At 39.2% G+C, this 14,787-nt stretch overlaps 1 protein-coding gene across 1 annotated transcript in view; it reads left to right on the plus strand.

Annotated features, from left to right (window-relative positions):
• Positions 1 to 14,787, plus strand: part of LOC145284083 (uncharacterized) — a 361,761-nt gene that overhangs the window by 344,186 nt on the left and 2,788 nt on the right. Inside the window, exons 67-69 of the mRNA XM_080133150.1 lie at positions 102 to 295; positions 3,781 to 4,008; positions 11,681 to 11,795. Coding sequence (XP_079989276.1) covers positions 102 to 295; positions 3,781 to 4,008; positions 11,681 to 11,795 — 537 coding nt within the window. The remainder of the gene's footprint in view (positions 1 to 101; positions 296 to 3,780; positions 4,009 to 11,680; positions 11,796 to 14,787) is intronic.

Below are 14,787 nucleotides of genomic sequence, written 5' to 3' on the forward strand. Positions count from 1 at the left end.
ATTTTACTTATCATTACATATATCATCGCATATTATTATAGTATGAACAAAGAACCATGTTTAATATGTTTTTTTTAATTAAAAATTCTTTAATATTCCAGGTAGCTGCAGTTGTCAATCTCCCTATGGTGGCCCAGATTGTTCCATTAACACGGCTGCTAAACCTATTATTGACAAGATTGAGCCACCGTTCATTGACCTCCAGGAAAGTCGCCCTAAAGAAATTACCATCGTAATCATAGGTGGACCTTTCGTCGTCTCAAATTCTTATTTCTGCAACTTCGCAAAGGCAAATGTAAGTATTTACTTATTAGATTCTAAATTATCTCCCTTTAAAGAAAACTACTTGTGCCTCCTCGGTGTTGTTTGTAATTTTGTTATTTTTTACATATATAGTAGACAACTAGTTTTTGCATATAAACTAGACATCTATTTTTATTGTATTTAAATTAAACAACTATTTTTTATATATAAAGTAGACAACAATTTTTTTTCGAAATAAATTGACTACTATTTTTTGCATATAATGTAGACAATCATTTGTTTTTATATAAAGTTGACAACTATTTTTTTGTATATTAAGTATGCAAACTCTTATCATTTCTTTGTTTTCATATAAGATAGGGCGAGTTTGAGTGTGTGTCACTATTCTATTTTAGTGGCCCTGCACTATCTGGACCGAAGTTATCTTTGCGACTTATTTGAGTTCTTTCCAAGATTGTCTAAATGTTATGCGGGTGTGTGTGTTTGTGTCATACATGTATTTCGACATATCTTTTTCAACTATGTCATTGATCTTGTGGTCTACCTGGGTTCCATCTGATCTTGAAGGGAATCTGGAAACTGTTTGAACGAATGCATTTCACTCCAAAACGATAGTTTTATATGTTTTTTATTCACTTCTCAGATGTCGAACGCAAAAGAATGGAAAGTGAGCATCTTTGCTTGTGGTTAAATCTAACCTCCAATTTGTAGACACGTCATCTCCCTCCCAAGGAGGGAGGAGAGATCACCGTTAACCCGTCTGCTCTTATTTACGTCAAAATTCCAACTACTCTATTTTCTCCCAACTAGAACACATGACAGATACGTACTTCCGATACTTTGATAATATACTTCCGGTGAAACTTGTCCATTTTATAGTTTTGACAAGTTTATCAAAGCATAGCTTTACATCTCATCTCTTGTTTACCTCGCTAGTTAGATAAATAGATAGATCCAGATAGACAGATAGATCGAGATATATACACATAGATCGACAGATAACAGATAATTTCTCGTGTTTCCAACTACATAACACACACACACACACACACACATATATATATATATATATATATATATATATATATATATATATATTCGACTTGATTTGGCTAATTTTTTAAGTTATTTTACAATTTCTAACTCACTGTGAGTATTTATTAAGAATACATTTAACAAATTTCAAATAACCGGGAGTCTATGAGGGATGATGAGAGGTGTGGGAGGAGTAAGGAAGTCAGAACCTCAGAGTTGATTGGCCAAATAAAGAATTTCATGGATAAGGTCCGTCGAGACAATAAGTGCACAGTTTGATGTCTGTGTGGAAACTGCATACATAATTATTTGTGAAGAACTGAAGATGCAGAAGATTTGTGCAAAGTTTGTCACAATGGTGAGTCCACAGCTCCATCCTTGTCCATCCTTGTTATATGACCAAGATGGGCATCAAGACAGTTTCTCGCTCTCCCTATCGTCCAGACCTTGCTCTCTGTGACTTTTGGTTATTTGCTAAGCTCAAAGAAAACCTTAGAGGCTGTCGTTATAAGACAATTGAGGAGATAAAAGAGGCTGTGGCGAAGGTCATTGACACACTCACACAAGCGGATTTCTATGAACATTGGAACCGTATAAGTGCATTACAGTTTTGAGATTGAGATTTTTGCATTTTTTTTTTTGTATGTGAAAACGTTTCTCTTTATCTTTCTTTTCCTCTCTCTAAATATTCAACATGATCCAAATTTGTCATGTCAGCTTTTCACACTCTGCCAGTGAGGAAAGTTCTTGCTCTTTTTATCTCAACAAAAATTCCTCCATACAACATCATGCATAAATGAATTATCATCATGACTTGAGGCGATATTCACCCAGCATGCATTGAGTTGGTTCCTCCCATAGAACACACAGCATCCTAGATGAATGCAGAGCATACATGAGAGTCTGTTGCAGCTGAAATAGTCATGGCAACCAGTCTTGGAACCAGGGGTAAACACCATAGACCTATTGACCAGAAGTAGTTTCGATGTTAGTTTTGATGGTAAACACATTTTCAGTTGGTCTACCGCGTGTCTTCACCAATATTGGAGTTGTTTTGAAGCTATTGCTTTGTGGATGAACTCTCCTGGGTTGTGGCAAGCTGTATGGCCAAACCAAATCTCCTCTCTAAAAGAGCTTGATTGAGGGGTATGATCTAGCATCGCATTCCGATTTGGGTTTGGAAATTAAATGGTGCTAGATCTGCAGAATTTGTCAGAGTCAGTAAAGATCAAACACTACCAGCCTTTTGAGGTCTGCTGCTCTCATCAGTCAGATCTCACGACTGTAGAGAATAATCATTCAAATAAACGATAAATTTGAATTTTTGTGCCTATTGGAATTTAAGGTCGAGACAACAGATGGGATCATCATGGTACAAAAATAAGACAATTCTATCTTGTAAGCGGAATACTCTGAGTGTTACAAGAAAAGAGCTCTTTTCTTTTAAGTACGAAAAACATTAGATAAGTGAAAATGAAATTAGGATAGACCGAGATTCGAACCTTGTAAGCAAGGTTCAGAAATAGATTCAGAAAGGAATTTCGCATTGTTCAGTTTCACATAAAATAGTTTAGATATGTTGTTGTAAAAGGAATTTTAATTGTTCAATTCTTTTTATGAAAACTGAATTAAAATAAGGTCAGCTAGAGCAGAACGAACAATAGCAATTTAAAAACATATTGAAAAATAAGTTAGGTCGAAAAATAGGTTAGTGAGAATTCTTTGTCTGCAGAAGTGTGTTTTGGAAATGTATGTTTAAGCTACGTGAGTTCCCCACGTGAGTAGATCACGTTGTAGAGCCATACATGACGTCATAGCAAAAATGAATTCTCAATTATAGGAGCTAGAGAAAAGATCAGTTTGAGAGAGACGAAGATCGGAGGCAGTCGAGTCCGGATCAAATCAGCACAGAGCCGGACAGAGCTGACATGAGGAGGGTCCTCCTTTAGAAGCGAAAGGTTAGAACATTAAACATGTAGAAACGACTTTGAATTCCTGGATGTCATCATCAATTCGACCGATCAAATAGAATAAAAGAACATCTCATATTTTTGTAACTGCCGCCTTCGTGTCATCATTCTACCAAATTGAAGGTAATGTGAAATCATCGTTATGAATGAACTTTGTATAACCCATCTTAAGTAATATATCCCCCTCTCTATCATAAGTAATGACTGTCCCCTCTTGTGAACTGATCACCCCCTCTCTCCTTCCTCTTCTTCCCCTCATCAAATTGTATTACATGTCCCTTATGCAACATGAGTTCAATCCCCAAATAATGGCACATTGTACGACTGACATTTTTCCACATTGACCTACATGATGTTTACTACATTTTTAATTTGAAATTGAGAATTTTTTAATTTGAAGTTCAACATTTTGTATTTCATTGTTAACAAGGTAAAACTTTTATCTTTCTATTTTTGTACAGATCATACATATATATTACCGTTTTTATTTTCTCTATTTCTTTTGTTACAGCTAACAGCAGATGGGAAAAGTTATGATAATAAAACCCTCAAATTTCAAGAGCAAAAAGCAATTTTTATCAGCTTTGAGCAGATTCTGTGCACACTGCCCACCATTGATTCGTACTTTATCTTCATCTCAACAAATGCCTTTAAGACTGAATCGTCTATCACATTTTTCCATGTTTTCAGCACAAAATGCTTCAATTGTACATCACCGGATAACTGTTTCTTAATGACCGTAAGTACACTTCCTTTTTAGGATTAAAAAAACGATTATATTATTTATTCTCTATTTACCTTTTCTATTTTCTTCATTAAGATTTAGACGTTGCAAGATGACGTTATAGTAGACATAGCGTTGTCTCGGATGATAAAACTTTGACCCAAACTTGCGTTGTTCAGTGAAGCTCATGACTAACTTATGTTTTTATTTTATATATTTTTGAATCATGACATTATGAGAAGGAAGGAAATTAAGTTTAAAGAATCCTATAAATGTTTCTTTTCTATTTTTTTTCTTAAATTGATGTAGATATGTTGCTTAAACTTTTCAAGCATATGGCTCCACGGCTCGCGTGTATTAGAGGTCCAGTTTTCAAAATTGTACACATTAAATTTGGCTGTATTTCGGCAATAACGTATATATGGGTTTCGTGTGCCTTTTAATTAGGTCTGTTATTATTTTTTCGTCTATTTTATAGTTAATGTGTACTGGAATCATGGAATTATGGATAAGTATGGAAACAAACTTATAAAAAAATAACACGGATATATCCACTTATCTTCCAACTCTTTCTTTCTATCACAACTTCTTTCACTCAGACTCTTTCCCCTACCCTCTTTCCAGATCATCTTTATTGTATTAAGGCATTATCATGTTGAACACTTGTTTTCATTAGATCACTGAAGGTAAGCAACGTTGAGCCTGGTCAGTACCAGATGGGTGCTGTATGTAAGAGGACATCGAAACTTCCTTTTAAGAAAGGCAAAAACTTAACGATATACATACAACTGCAGATCACTTGTGAATTTAATTTAATATTCCCTTACTTGGCCAAAACATGGTGAGACGACAACAACTATGGAAGGCAGTAACTGCGGTGAATGCAGTAAGGAGATTCAGAGTTCCTATCTGTCGCGGTTACCACCTGACGAAGGGCAGAGAAAAAGTTGGTCGAAACATCGTGAAACAACTAAAAAAAAAGATGAGGATAATAGTTTTCAAGTTTGTTTTTGTTTTTTAAACGAACAATATTTACATACTTTGTACACATATTTTGTTTGGCATTTCAACTCTTTAACACTAACGTCCTGTACACTCAATAACCCTTATCCCAAAGTGGCTTCCGGGCCTTGATAAGTGGTGACTACTTTGTAAACAAAAAAAAAAAAGTTGTTTTTTATAGCATACCTTGCAAAGCAAAAATATAATAAACTCTAAAAACGAACTAGTCTTCTTTTGGAGACCTAAGACTAAATTGAAATATGGTCGATTTGAAATTACTTAAATTTGAATAATTCCCTTAAATTCTCATTTCAAATTTGACCCTTTTATTTCCTCAGCATTTTGTTACCCCTATACTATATTTTACTATATTCCCTATCCTTTTACCCTCCTATCTTTTGATCGACTGATCATCCCGTCGTTCTCTCCCCGCAAACTCTGCTGGAATGCTTATGCATGTGTACATGCATTTATCTTCTGTGCATATGTTTACTTGGCCATCTATACTCTGACGTGTATATGCGCTCGAATGCTTGTAATCATGTGTGCTTTTCAGTGTACTAATGCATGGGTATTGTGGGAACATGCCTGGCATGTTCCCACAGTATACATACATTTATACGGGAGCTCAAGCAGAATTCTTTCCATTTATTCTCTCCTTTCTATTGGCTGCACCATGACAAAGTCCGCAAGCGCCAACCGCCTGCGTCTCCTAATCTAATCACCATTCATTCTTTCCTTAATCCCCACAATCCACAAAAAACTCTCAATAAAAACCTTCTAATCTCCCAGAAAATTCTTCCCTGCAATAATCATAAAGCCTCCAAATTCTTTTTTCTTTTAATTTATTTAAATATTTATGCTTTATCCTAGTTAACACGGCTCATAATCCCACCAAACCATACCCACTCACCTACTCGACTTCGCCCACATCACTGCCCTAATTACTATTTTTGCAGGGATAGGCTATCATGACAGCCAGATCATCATCTCCCCTTACTACACAGCGTTGAACTGCCTTGACATTAGCCCAGTACCCTCCCTCACGTTTGAATGAACTGTAGCAGAAGTAGCAATAACTAAAATGAGGGGAAAAAGAGCTTACCTCGGGTACGTCTGTTGTGTCACCAGTTGGGGGGAAAAAGAGAATTCCAAGATGGCGTCCGGGGGTTTTTATTAGCATTTACCCCATGCAACTCTCGGAAAATCACGTTTCTGTCTCATATGATTATGCAAATGGATAATTCCCGGCCACTATAAAAGCAGGAGGCTAGAGACGAGTCGGCAGTGTCCTGCAAACTGTGTGTGTGGGTGTTTCTGGCGATTGGAGTGTGTCTTCTTTTACCACGGCTATCACGGACAGGAATTCCCTCTCTTCTGGAGGTGGGCGATATTGACTATTTTGAAGTTGTACTGTTGCTGACAGAACATTTATTTATTTTTTTTTGTTTTGCCTACTACATTTTTGTTTCAAGCTATTTCGGCCCGAATATGGCAAAGGTGCGGATAAGCAGTGATATTATCAAGCCGTTCTCTGGCGAGGGAGACGTTGTAGCGTGGCTGAAAAAAGTGAGACTTGTCGCACAACTTCAGCAGGTGGATGACGTAGCGAGTCTGCTACCTTTATACCTGGAAGGCGATGCGCTGGCCATGTACATGGAAATGGAGGAGGACGATCAAAAGAAAATAGACCAGATTGAGGCTCGATTAAAGGAGGCATTTACTGATGACGCGTTTGCAGCATATAGAAAAATAACCATGGTTAGATGGGCTGGTGAACGTGTGGATGTGTACGCCAACAAGATCAGGCAGTTGGTTGGATTGGCCGGATTCACAGGAGAAAGCTCAGAGAGACTCACAAAATTAATTTTTGTCACTGGATTCCCTGACACCATCTCAATTGCTCTTCAACAGGTGCCGAACATCAAAGCCCTGACCATGGGGGAGCTAATGTCGAGAGCGAGAATTTTGACGACGACTGGCGAACAAAATCAAGATGTGGTTGCGGCCACACGCTCACCCAACAACAGGGCCCAGAATAATCCTGTTAACGTGACCTGTTTCAAATGCAATGTTAAAGGCCACCTTGCAAGGGACTGTCGAAAACGTGGAACACGGTGTTACCGTTGCGGTGAGAGTGGACACTGGGCTCGGAACTGCTCGGGAAACGAGCAAGGGGAGGACGCATAAGCGCCAGTCTCCTTCCCAACCAAGATGTGAACACGACGCTCCCGGTGATAAGCATCCATGTTGACGGGACGCGATGTTTGGCGCTTATTGATACAGGATGCTCCAGGACAATTTTACATGCAGACCGGTGCCGGTCTTGGAGAAAAACAAACGTAAATGTCAACACAATTGGTGGAATGTCCCATGCGTGCTGCGGTGTTGGAACGGTCTCTCTATCCACTGATGAAGGTGTGTCTGCCAGAGTCGATGTGTTGGTGGTGCATGGCAAGCCACTGGGATTTGACTTGCTTCTAGGGATCGACGCCATAAAAGCTCTAGGAGGTGTCGTTGTCAAGCCTACAGGATCAGTGCGGCTGGGCGCCAGGAAAAGTATTAAATGCGCAACCATTTCTATCGATGAACCAGATTTCACTGCTACCTTTGACCATCAAAACCGAACGTGGACCGCATCGTGGAAATGGTCTGTGGACCACCCCCCTGAAAGGCTGCATAATCGAGTGTCAGAGTACCCAGTGCCAGCAGAAATTCGTGAAGAATACACGCAGGAGCTCCACACCTGGATAGATAATGGTTGGCTCGTGCCATACCCAGAGGATAAATTGGGACCCCCCAAAGGTCTAATTCCCCTGATAGCTGTGATACAGCAGAACAAAGCCAAAGTGCGCCCGGTAATGGACTACCGGGAGCTAAATCATTACGTAGACGCATTTACGGCCAACGCAGATGTTTGTGCGGCTAAGCTGCGTGAGTGGAGACAAAAAGGTGCTAACGTGTCTCTACTGGACCTCAGAAGAGCATACCTACAAGTCCGGGTCCATGAGACACTGTGGCCATACCAGACTGTGGAAATCGATGGGAAAAAATACTGTCTGACCCGTCTGGGGTTTGGTTTGAATGTGGCTCCCTTGATAATGAGAGCAATTGTCAGCGAAGTACTATCTCAGGAAGAAGTTATAAGCCGCGCAGCATCTGCTTACATTGATGACATTTTTGTCAATGAAGACGTGGTGCCCGCGACCCGTGTGAGAGAACACCTCGCGCAGTTCGGGTTGGAGTGCAAGAACCCGGAGCAGTTGAAGGACGGTGCACGGGTGCTGGGATTGGCAGTCAGGATGGAACGCAATGAACTGCGGTGGAAGCGAGGAAATGCAATTCCGGAGGCTCTCAGTATTGTTACGCGACGAACAATCTTTTCTCTGTGTGGTCGACTTGTCGGGCACTTTCCGGTGTGCGGTTGGCTTCATGTGGCTTGCGGAATACTCAGAAGGAGAGTAAGTTCGGTAACGAAGGGCTGGGATGATAAAGCAAGGGACGCCGTACTACATCGTATGATGTTTGAAACCTTAAAATCTGCACAGCAGAACGATCCGGCACAGGGAAATTGGTGTGTGGACGGCAAAGAGCTGAATGTATGGGTCGATGCTAGCTCCCTAGCAATTGGGGCAGCCTTGGAGATGTGTGAAACTGTGCTGGAAGATGCATGTTGGCTGCGACCTGAAGATGACTCTCAACATATCAACTTGGCTGAACTGGATGCCGTATTGAAAGGCATCAATTTGGCTCTCCAGTGGCAGAGCAAGGTGCTACACATAAAGACAGATTCTGTTTGCGTATACCATTGGGTCTCGGACACGCTAACTGGAAAGGCGCGAGTACGCACCAAAGCAGCAAGCGAGATGCTTATTAGGAGGCGATTAAGCACTCTTAAGGAGCTCGTGAAAGAGTACGGGCTGACAGTGGATGTGACGCTGGTTCCATCAGCACGAAACATTGCTGACCGACTGACACGAGTGCCACAGCGGTGGTTTGAGGCAATGAAAAAGAAAAACGGTCTTGACCCAGTGATAGGCGCGGTCCACACAGACGAGCTGGATGAGAGTCAAATCATGGCTATTCACAAAGATAGTGGACATCCGGGGGTGCGACGCACTACCTACTTTGTCAGGAGAAGATGTCCAACCACGACAAAAGCAACTGTCAGAACGGTCATACAGAAATGCGAGGAATGTCAGTCCATTGACCCAGCGCCAGTCAGGTGGGAAAAGGGAAAGCTGGAAGTTAACGAGAATTGGCAGAGAATTGGAATGGATATCACGCATTATGGCACCTTCCATTTTTTAACTTTAACAGACTGTGGTCCATCGCGTTTCTCCATTTGGAGGAAATTGGCAAGGCAGGACTCGGCAAGCGTGATTCATCAGTTGGAGGCAGTGTTCCTCGAGCGTGGCGCGCCGCATGAACTCCTTTTAGACAATGACACAGCTTTCTGCAGCAATATGTTCCAAGCATTTGCATGTAAATGGGGAGTTCACTTGCGATTCCGTTGTGCATACGCTCCAGCCGGGAATGGCATAGCGGAGCGATGTCATCGTACAGTGAAACGAATAGCGGCTAGAATGTGTTGTCCCATACAGGAGGCTGTCTACTGGTATAACATCACACCAAGAGACGACACATCTCCCTCCATGCGCCTGCCAACAGGATTTATCAATATGAAGTTCGAGTAAAGGAGACCAATCTCGCAACTGCGTCCCCAGGTCCCAAGAACAGCTTTTACCAGGTTGGAGATCACGTATGGGTCAGAAGACCGCAAAATCGATGTACCACGAGGTTCGGCAAGGGTGAGGTGACCAAGGTGATCAGCCCTCAGTCGATTTTGGTGGACGGTGTGCCTCGTCACGTGAAGGATTTGCGCCCTCGGCATTATGTTGTTACATCGGAGGAAGAGGGAGACTCAGACAGTATGATGTCTTCTGAATAGACAGAGAGTATGATGCAGGACGACGAAGAGGATTTTGAGCCATATAATGTACATACTGAAGAAGCGGAGGAAGGACCACCCGTCTTGCCTCTACGAAGGAGTACCCGACAGAAACGAATACTGCCCCCCTGCCCTGATTGTGAAACACCGCCTATGGAGCAGACTGGTGGCAATAATGGCGATGAGGAGGATGGCAGGGAGGAAGTGCTGCCTCCGGTTCTTCGGAGAAGTACCAGACAGAGACGACTGCCCCCCTGCCCCATTTGTGATCATGAGATCAGGGCGGAGTGTAGCAGAAGTAGCAATAACTAAAATGAGGGGAAAAAGAGCTTACCTCGGGTACGTCTGTTGTGTCACCAGTTGGGGGGAAAAAGAGAATTCCAAGATGGCGTCCGGGGGTTTTTATTAGCATTTACCCCATGCAACTCTCGGAAAATCACGTTTCTGTCTCATGTGATTATGCAAATGGATAATTCCCGGCCACTATAAAAGCAGGAGGCTAGAGACGAGTCGGCAGTGTCCTGCAAACTGTGTGTGTGGGTGTTTCTGGCGATTGGAGTGTGTCTTCTTTTACCACGGCTATCACGGACAGGAATTCCCTCTCTTCTGGAGGTGGGCGATATTGACTATTTTGAAGTTGTACTGTTGCTGACAGAACATTTATTTTTTTTTTTTTGTTTTGCCTACTACATTTTTGTTTCATGAACTTAATCCACCATGTGATAATATCCTGCACTTACTCTTCAAATCGCTTTCTTTTTGGATAATCTCACAAACCGAACCTTTTTCGTCTGTGCTTATCCACTAAGATATTTATTCTTTGGACAATTTATAATCTCCAACAGCATTCTCTTAGATTACTATAAACATGGATATTTTATTTCTACCAATTTCTCGGATACACCTGATTTTTGACTTAAGAACCACCATGGGAACACACACTCACATGAAACCATTTTTTCTATTTACCCCACTCCATCTCTTTCATTATTCTACATTTCATTTTCACGCTAATATGATTCTTTTCATACTTAGTGGTTTAAATACTTTACAGGCAAAATTTCTTTATTTATTTTGTTAATTCCTCGCCTCTGAGGAAAAGGAAAGTATTTCTTTGAAACTCCGCAGATTAAAGACTTTCACCTCTATTTATTTTTCCTTTCTGAAAAATAAATGTGCTTTTAACTTGTGTTAAAGTGTTTCTCAACATATATATATATATATATATATATATATATATATATATATATATATATATATATATATATATATATATATATATATATCACATCACATCAAAAAGAAGTCCAAGTGTTTACGAAGCATGCATTATCACTACGCTACTATATGAGTTAGAGACTTGGACAACGTATAGAAGGCATCTTAAGTTATTAGAAACGTTTCATCAAAGTTGTACTCAGAGAATACTTAATATTAACTAGAAGACTCTAACACTTGACTGTAGATCCTGAACGATCAAATAGCACCAGCATAGAAATGAAAATCATTTAAAATCAGATGCGCTGGACAGAACACTTGATTAGGATGGAACAACTTTCTTTAATGGTTTTTCTCAATAGTGATCGATCTTTCGCTTGGGCTTCCCAGTTATGTACATCAATTATTTTCAACACGTTTTTCCATAAATGTTTTTCTTGCTGTATGTTGTCTTTTTTCTATCTCATCATAAAACAGTTGTTTTTCATTTTTGTCAATTTCACTTTTTTTTTCCAGAACAATTTCTGTTTCATTGAAAGCCGATGTTATGACCTAGGCGAAGAGAAAGAGAATGACCAAGTGTTTGTGTGTGACCCAAGCAAAAGTGCAATAAGCTGGACAGATCTTCGAGGTAATTATAGAATACTAGTTCTACCAGTTTGGATTTGTCCAGGTATAGAGAAAATAAGTTAAAACATTTACGGTTGATTTTGAATTATTTTTTAATTTTGTTTTAGTTTTCCCTGATTTTATTTTTGATTTGATTTGAAATATTCTGTTAAAGACTAAAATAAGTTACATATAGGCAAAACACACGCACACATGCACAGTGCACACGGAATCTTGTAGTTTTTTTTTTGTAGTTATATAAATACAGATATTACAATTATTCACTCCTAGATAATTTGGAGTTTGAATTATTGTTGACTTATTTCTCTTTGTTTCTTGAGAATACAATACTAGAAACAATGTGATCCGTTGGGTGAGCGACTGATCTCTGGTTTAATTGTTTAAATCAGGAAAATAAAGAGAGAGAGAGAGACACACACACAACCAAGAAAAGTTTTATGACCATACAAGCCGAAAAGCTCGAAATAAAATCAACAGTAGGTTCTTTAATATAATGGGATCGCGTTTGAAATGAATGTTTCTGTTTAAAGCACAAATGAACCATGATACTTTACTTTTGCATTTTAAACTTAAATTCTAGTCATTATTAACGCACATGCAGTAAGGCCAGTTATATAAAATCACAGTACATTCTTTAATATTACGGGAGCGTGTTCAAAGTGAATGTTTTTGTTTAGAGCACAATTGAACTATGATACTTGACTTTTGCATTTTAAACTTTAATTCAAGCCATTATATATAAAAAAATAATTTTATAAAGTCAACAGTAGGTTCTCTACAGCGCAATGTAGACTACAATGTATTGTGAACTAAGTTACTGCAAGAGGCATGTTAAGCTTTCTCCCAGTGCACCGCGATGAGTCCCCAACGAGAGCAGGCAATCAACCGGTTTGATTGGAGAATGGTCGATTTCACTGATTTTTTTTTTCTTTTCCAAAGGAGTTACCACCTCTCAAGGCCTGGAGGCCAGTTGAGGATAAGGGTTAATAAGTGCACAGTAGTCAATGGAACGATATCGTAGTAATCATTAGTAGTGGAAATTTGGTAAATTGGATAGTTTAAGAGGAACGGCTCATTAAGAACTTGTTTACATTGACTTGAAGATAACCATATTGTAATCAGCTGGAAAGCAGGCAAACGGAAGAGAGTTTCACAGGTGCGCAGTTCTAAGAAAGAAGTTTTGTTTGTGGCATCCACGTTTAGGTTTAGACTTCAATAACAATAAAAAACAAACTATGGGAGTGTGAAATATTCGTTGATCATCATTTAATCCCGGGAAACATCAGGTCACCCTGCTAGTTCTTTCTAAAAAGGTCACCGTGAATGTTGCCAACATTCCTAAGTCCATGTCCTTAACCACTTAGTCACCATGACCTCTCTGTAGATGTGGAAGTGACAATTTCTGCTGCAAATGTTACATGTGTGCTTTGACCCTGATTCGATGAAACACATAAAACAATCTAAATTAAATTTTTTCTAACATAACTCAATCCCAAAACCCACAGTCCGATGAGTGTGAAGCCCATTCAGGATCACATCACCTACTCATAAGAGGATTACTGAAGTATCCCTGCATATCATTGCAATCAAGAAAAGATTTGGGCATTCATAATTGAAAACTGGAGGATAGGTTAGGCATGGACTGAGGTTTATGTACCTTATGCAATGTGTTTTTATAAGTGGGAGATATAGTTTAAGAAAATTTGAAAGTTCTACTTATAGACACTGGCGATAGGAACTGACCAATCAGATGGAGCCAGATTCTGCTGGCAACCAATCAGAAACCGGAATCGTTCCATAAAAACACCGAATTTGTTAGAATTCTCACACAACCTTTCGTGTCAAGATTTTTGCTCTTCATCTGCAAAATTTTAAACAGATCAGATACCCATCAAAAACTTTTTTGACTCTTTTTTTTTTTTAACTACTCATCGGAAACTTTTTCTGAACTTAAAGATGGTTTTCAATTCAAAAGTATCAATTATGGTTGGCTTCTAGAAAATATGAAATTATTAACGATTCTTGGGTGATATTTTTAAGGGACACCCTTTAATGATAACTTAGAAGCCATTTTATTTAACCCATACATTGGATTCTGATAGATATTACTGGATCACAGTGAATCGCACATGTAATGGCAATTAAGAGGAAACTTTATACTCGCCAATTTTGGACCTTATGACAGAATGTAGTTTGAAGTAATGTTCAATAACGTGTTCGGGTGGACATAGTTTGGGTAGTGGGGTTAGGGTTGGGAAGTAAGGTAGGCAGAAGAAGAAGGTGGGTAGAAAGTGGATGCTGGGTTTAATTTCAGTAATTATCGTAATTCCCTTATTTTGTATTTTAGTCCTTACATTCCATGAGCGACATTTCTGACAAAGAGGAAAGAATTGCTGTCTTTAAGATCGGAATTTATTCATCTAAAATATATCGCTAATTTTTTACTTTAAAAGATTATTTCTTTTGAGTTATTTATTGGCTCCTTACATCAACTGACTTCAGGCCTTATTTGGAGTGATTTCTATAAAGAAAAGATAGAAATGCCTAAAGGCAATGGTTTTCGTGTAAAGGTGGACTTGGATATGATTTGAACACTTTGATTAAAAGTCTCTGGGGTAGTTTAGCGTCGTATGTAGAGATCAAGTCAGCAAACATAGATCGCCTCCAAATCTTTAAATGAAGTATAGACATATATATATGTATATAGAGAAATGTGTGCAGAACAGGAGACTTCGATCGCACGTTCATGTTGAAAGAATAGATGAAAGTTCTTGGATTAGTAGATGTAGGACAGTTGAGCTTGTTTGATTATGTCGGGGCGACACAGGGTTACCTTGTTGATAGTCGATTTAGTAAAATCGACTATTATTAAAAGTTAAAATGTTAGATAAAAAACATCATTGTTCGTTGGTATGAATAAAGATAAACATGCTATAGGTTTTGAAATTTGGAATGGGTTAGTAGAAGAAAAAACAAGAGTAGGAATGCGACCT

This window comes from Euprymna scolopes, chromosome 8, assembly GCF_053919585.1.
Source record: "Euprymna scolopes isolate OS-2025 chromosome 8, ASM5391958v1, whole genome shotgun sequence".
Taxonomy (NCBI): Eukaryota; Metazoa; Mollusca; class Cephalopoda; order Sepiida; family Sepiolidae; genus Euprymna; species Euprymna scolopes.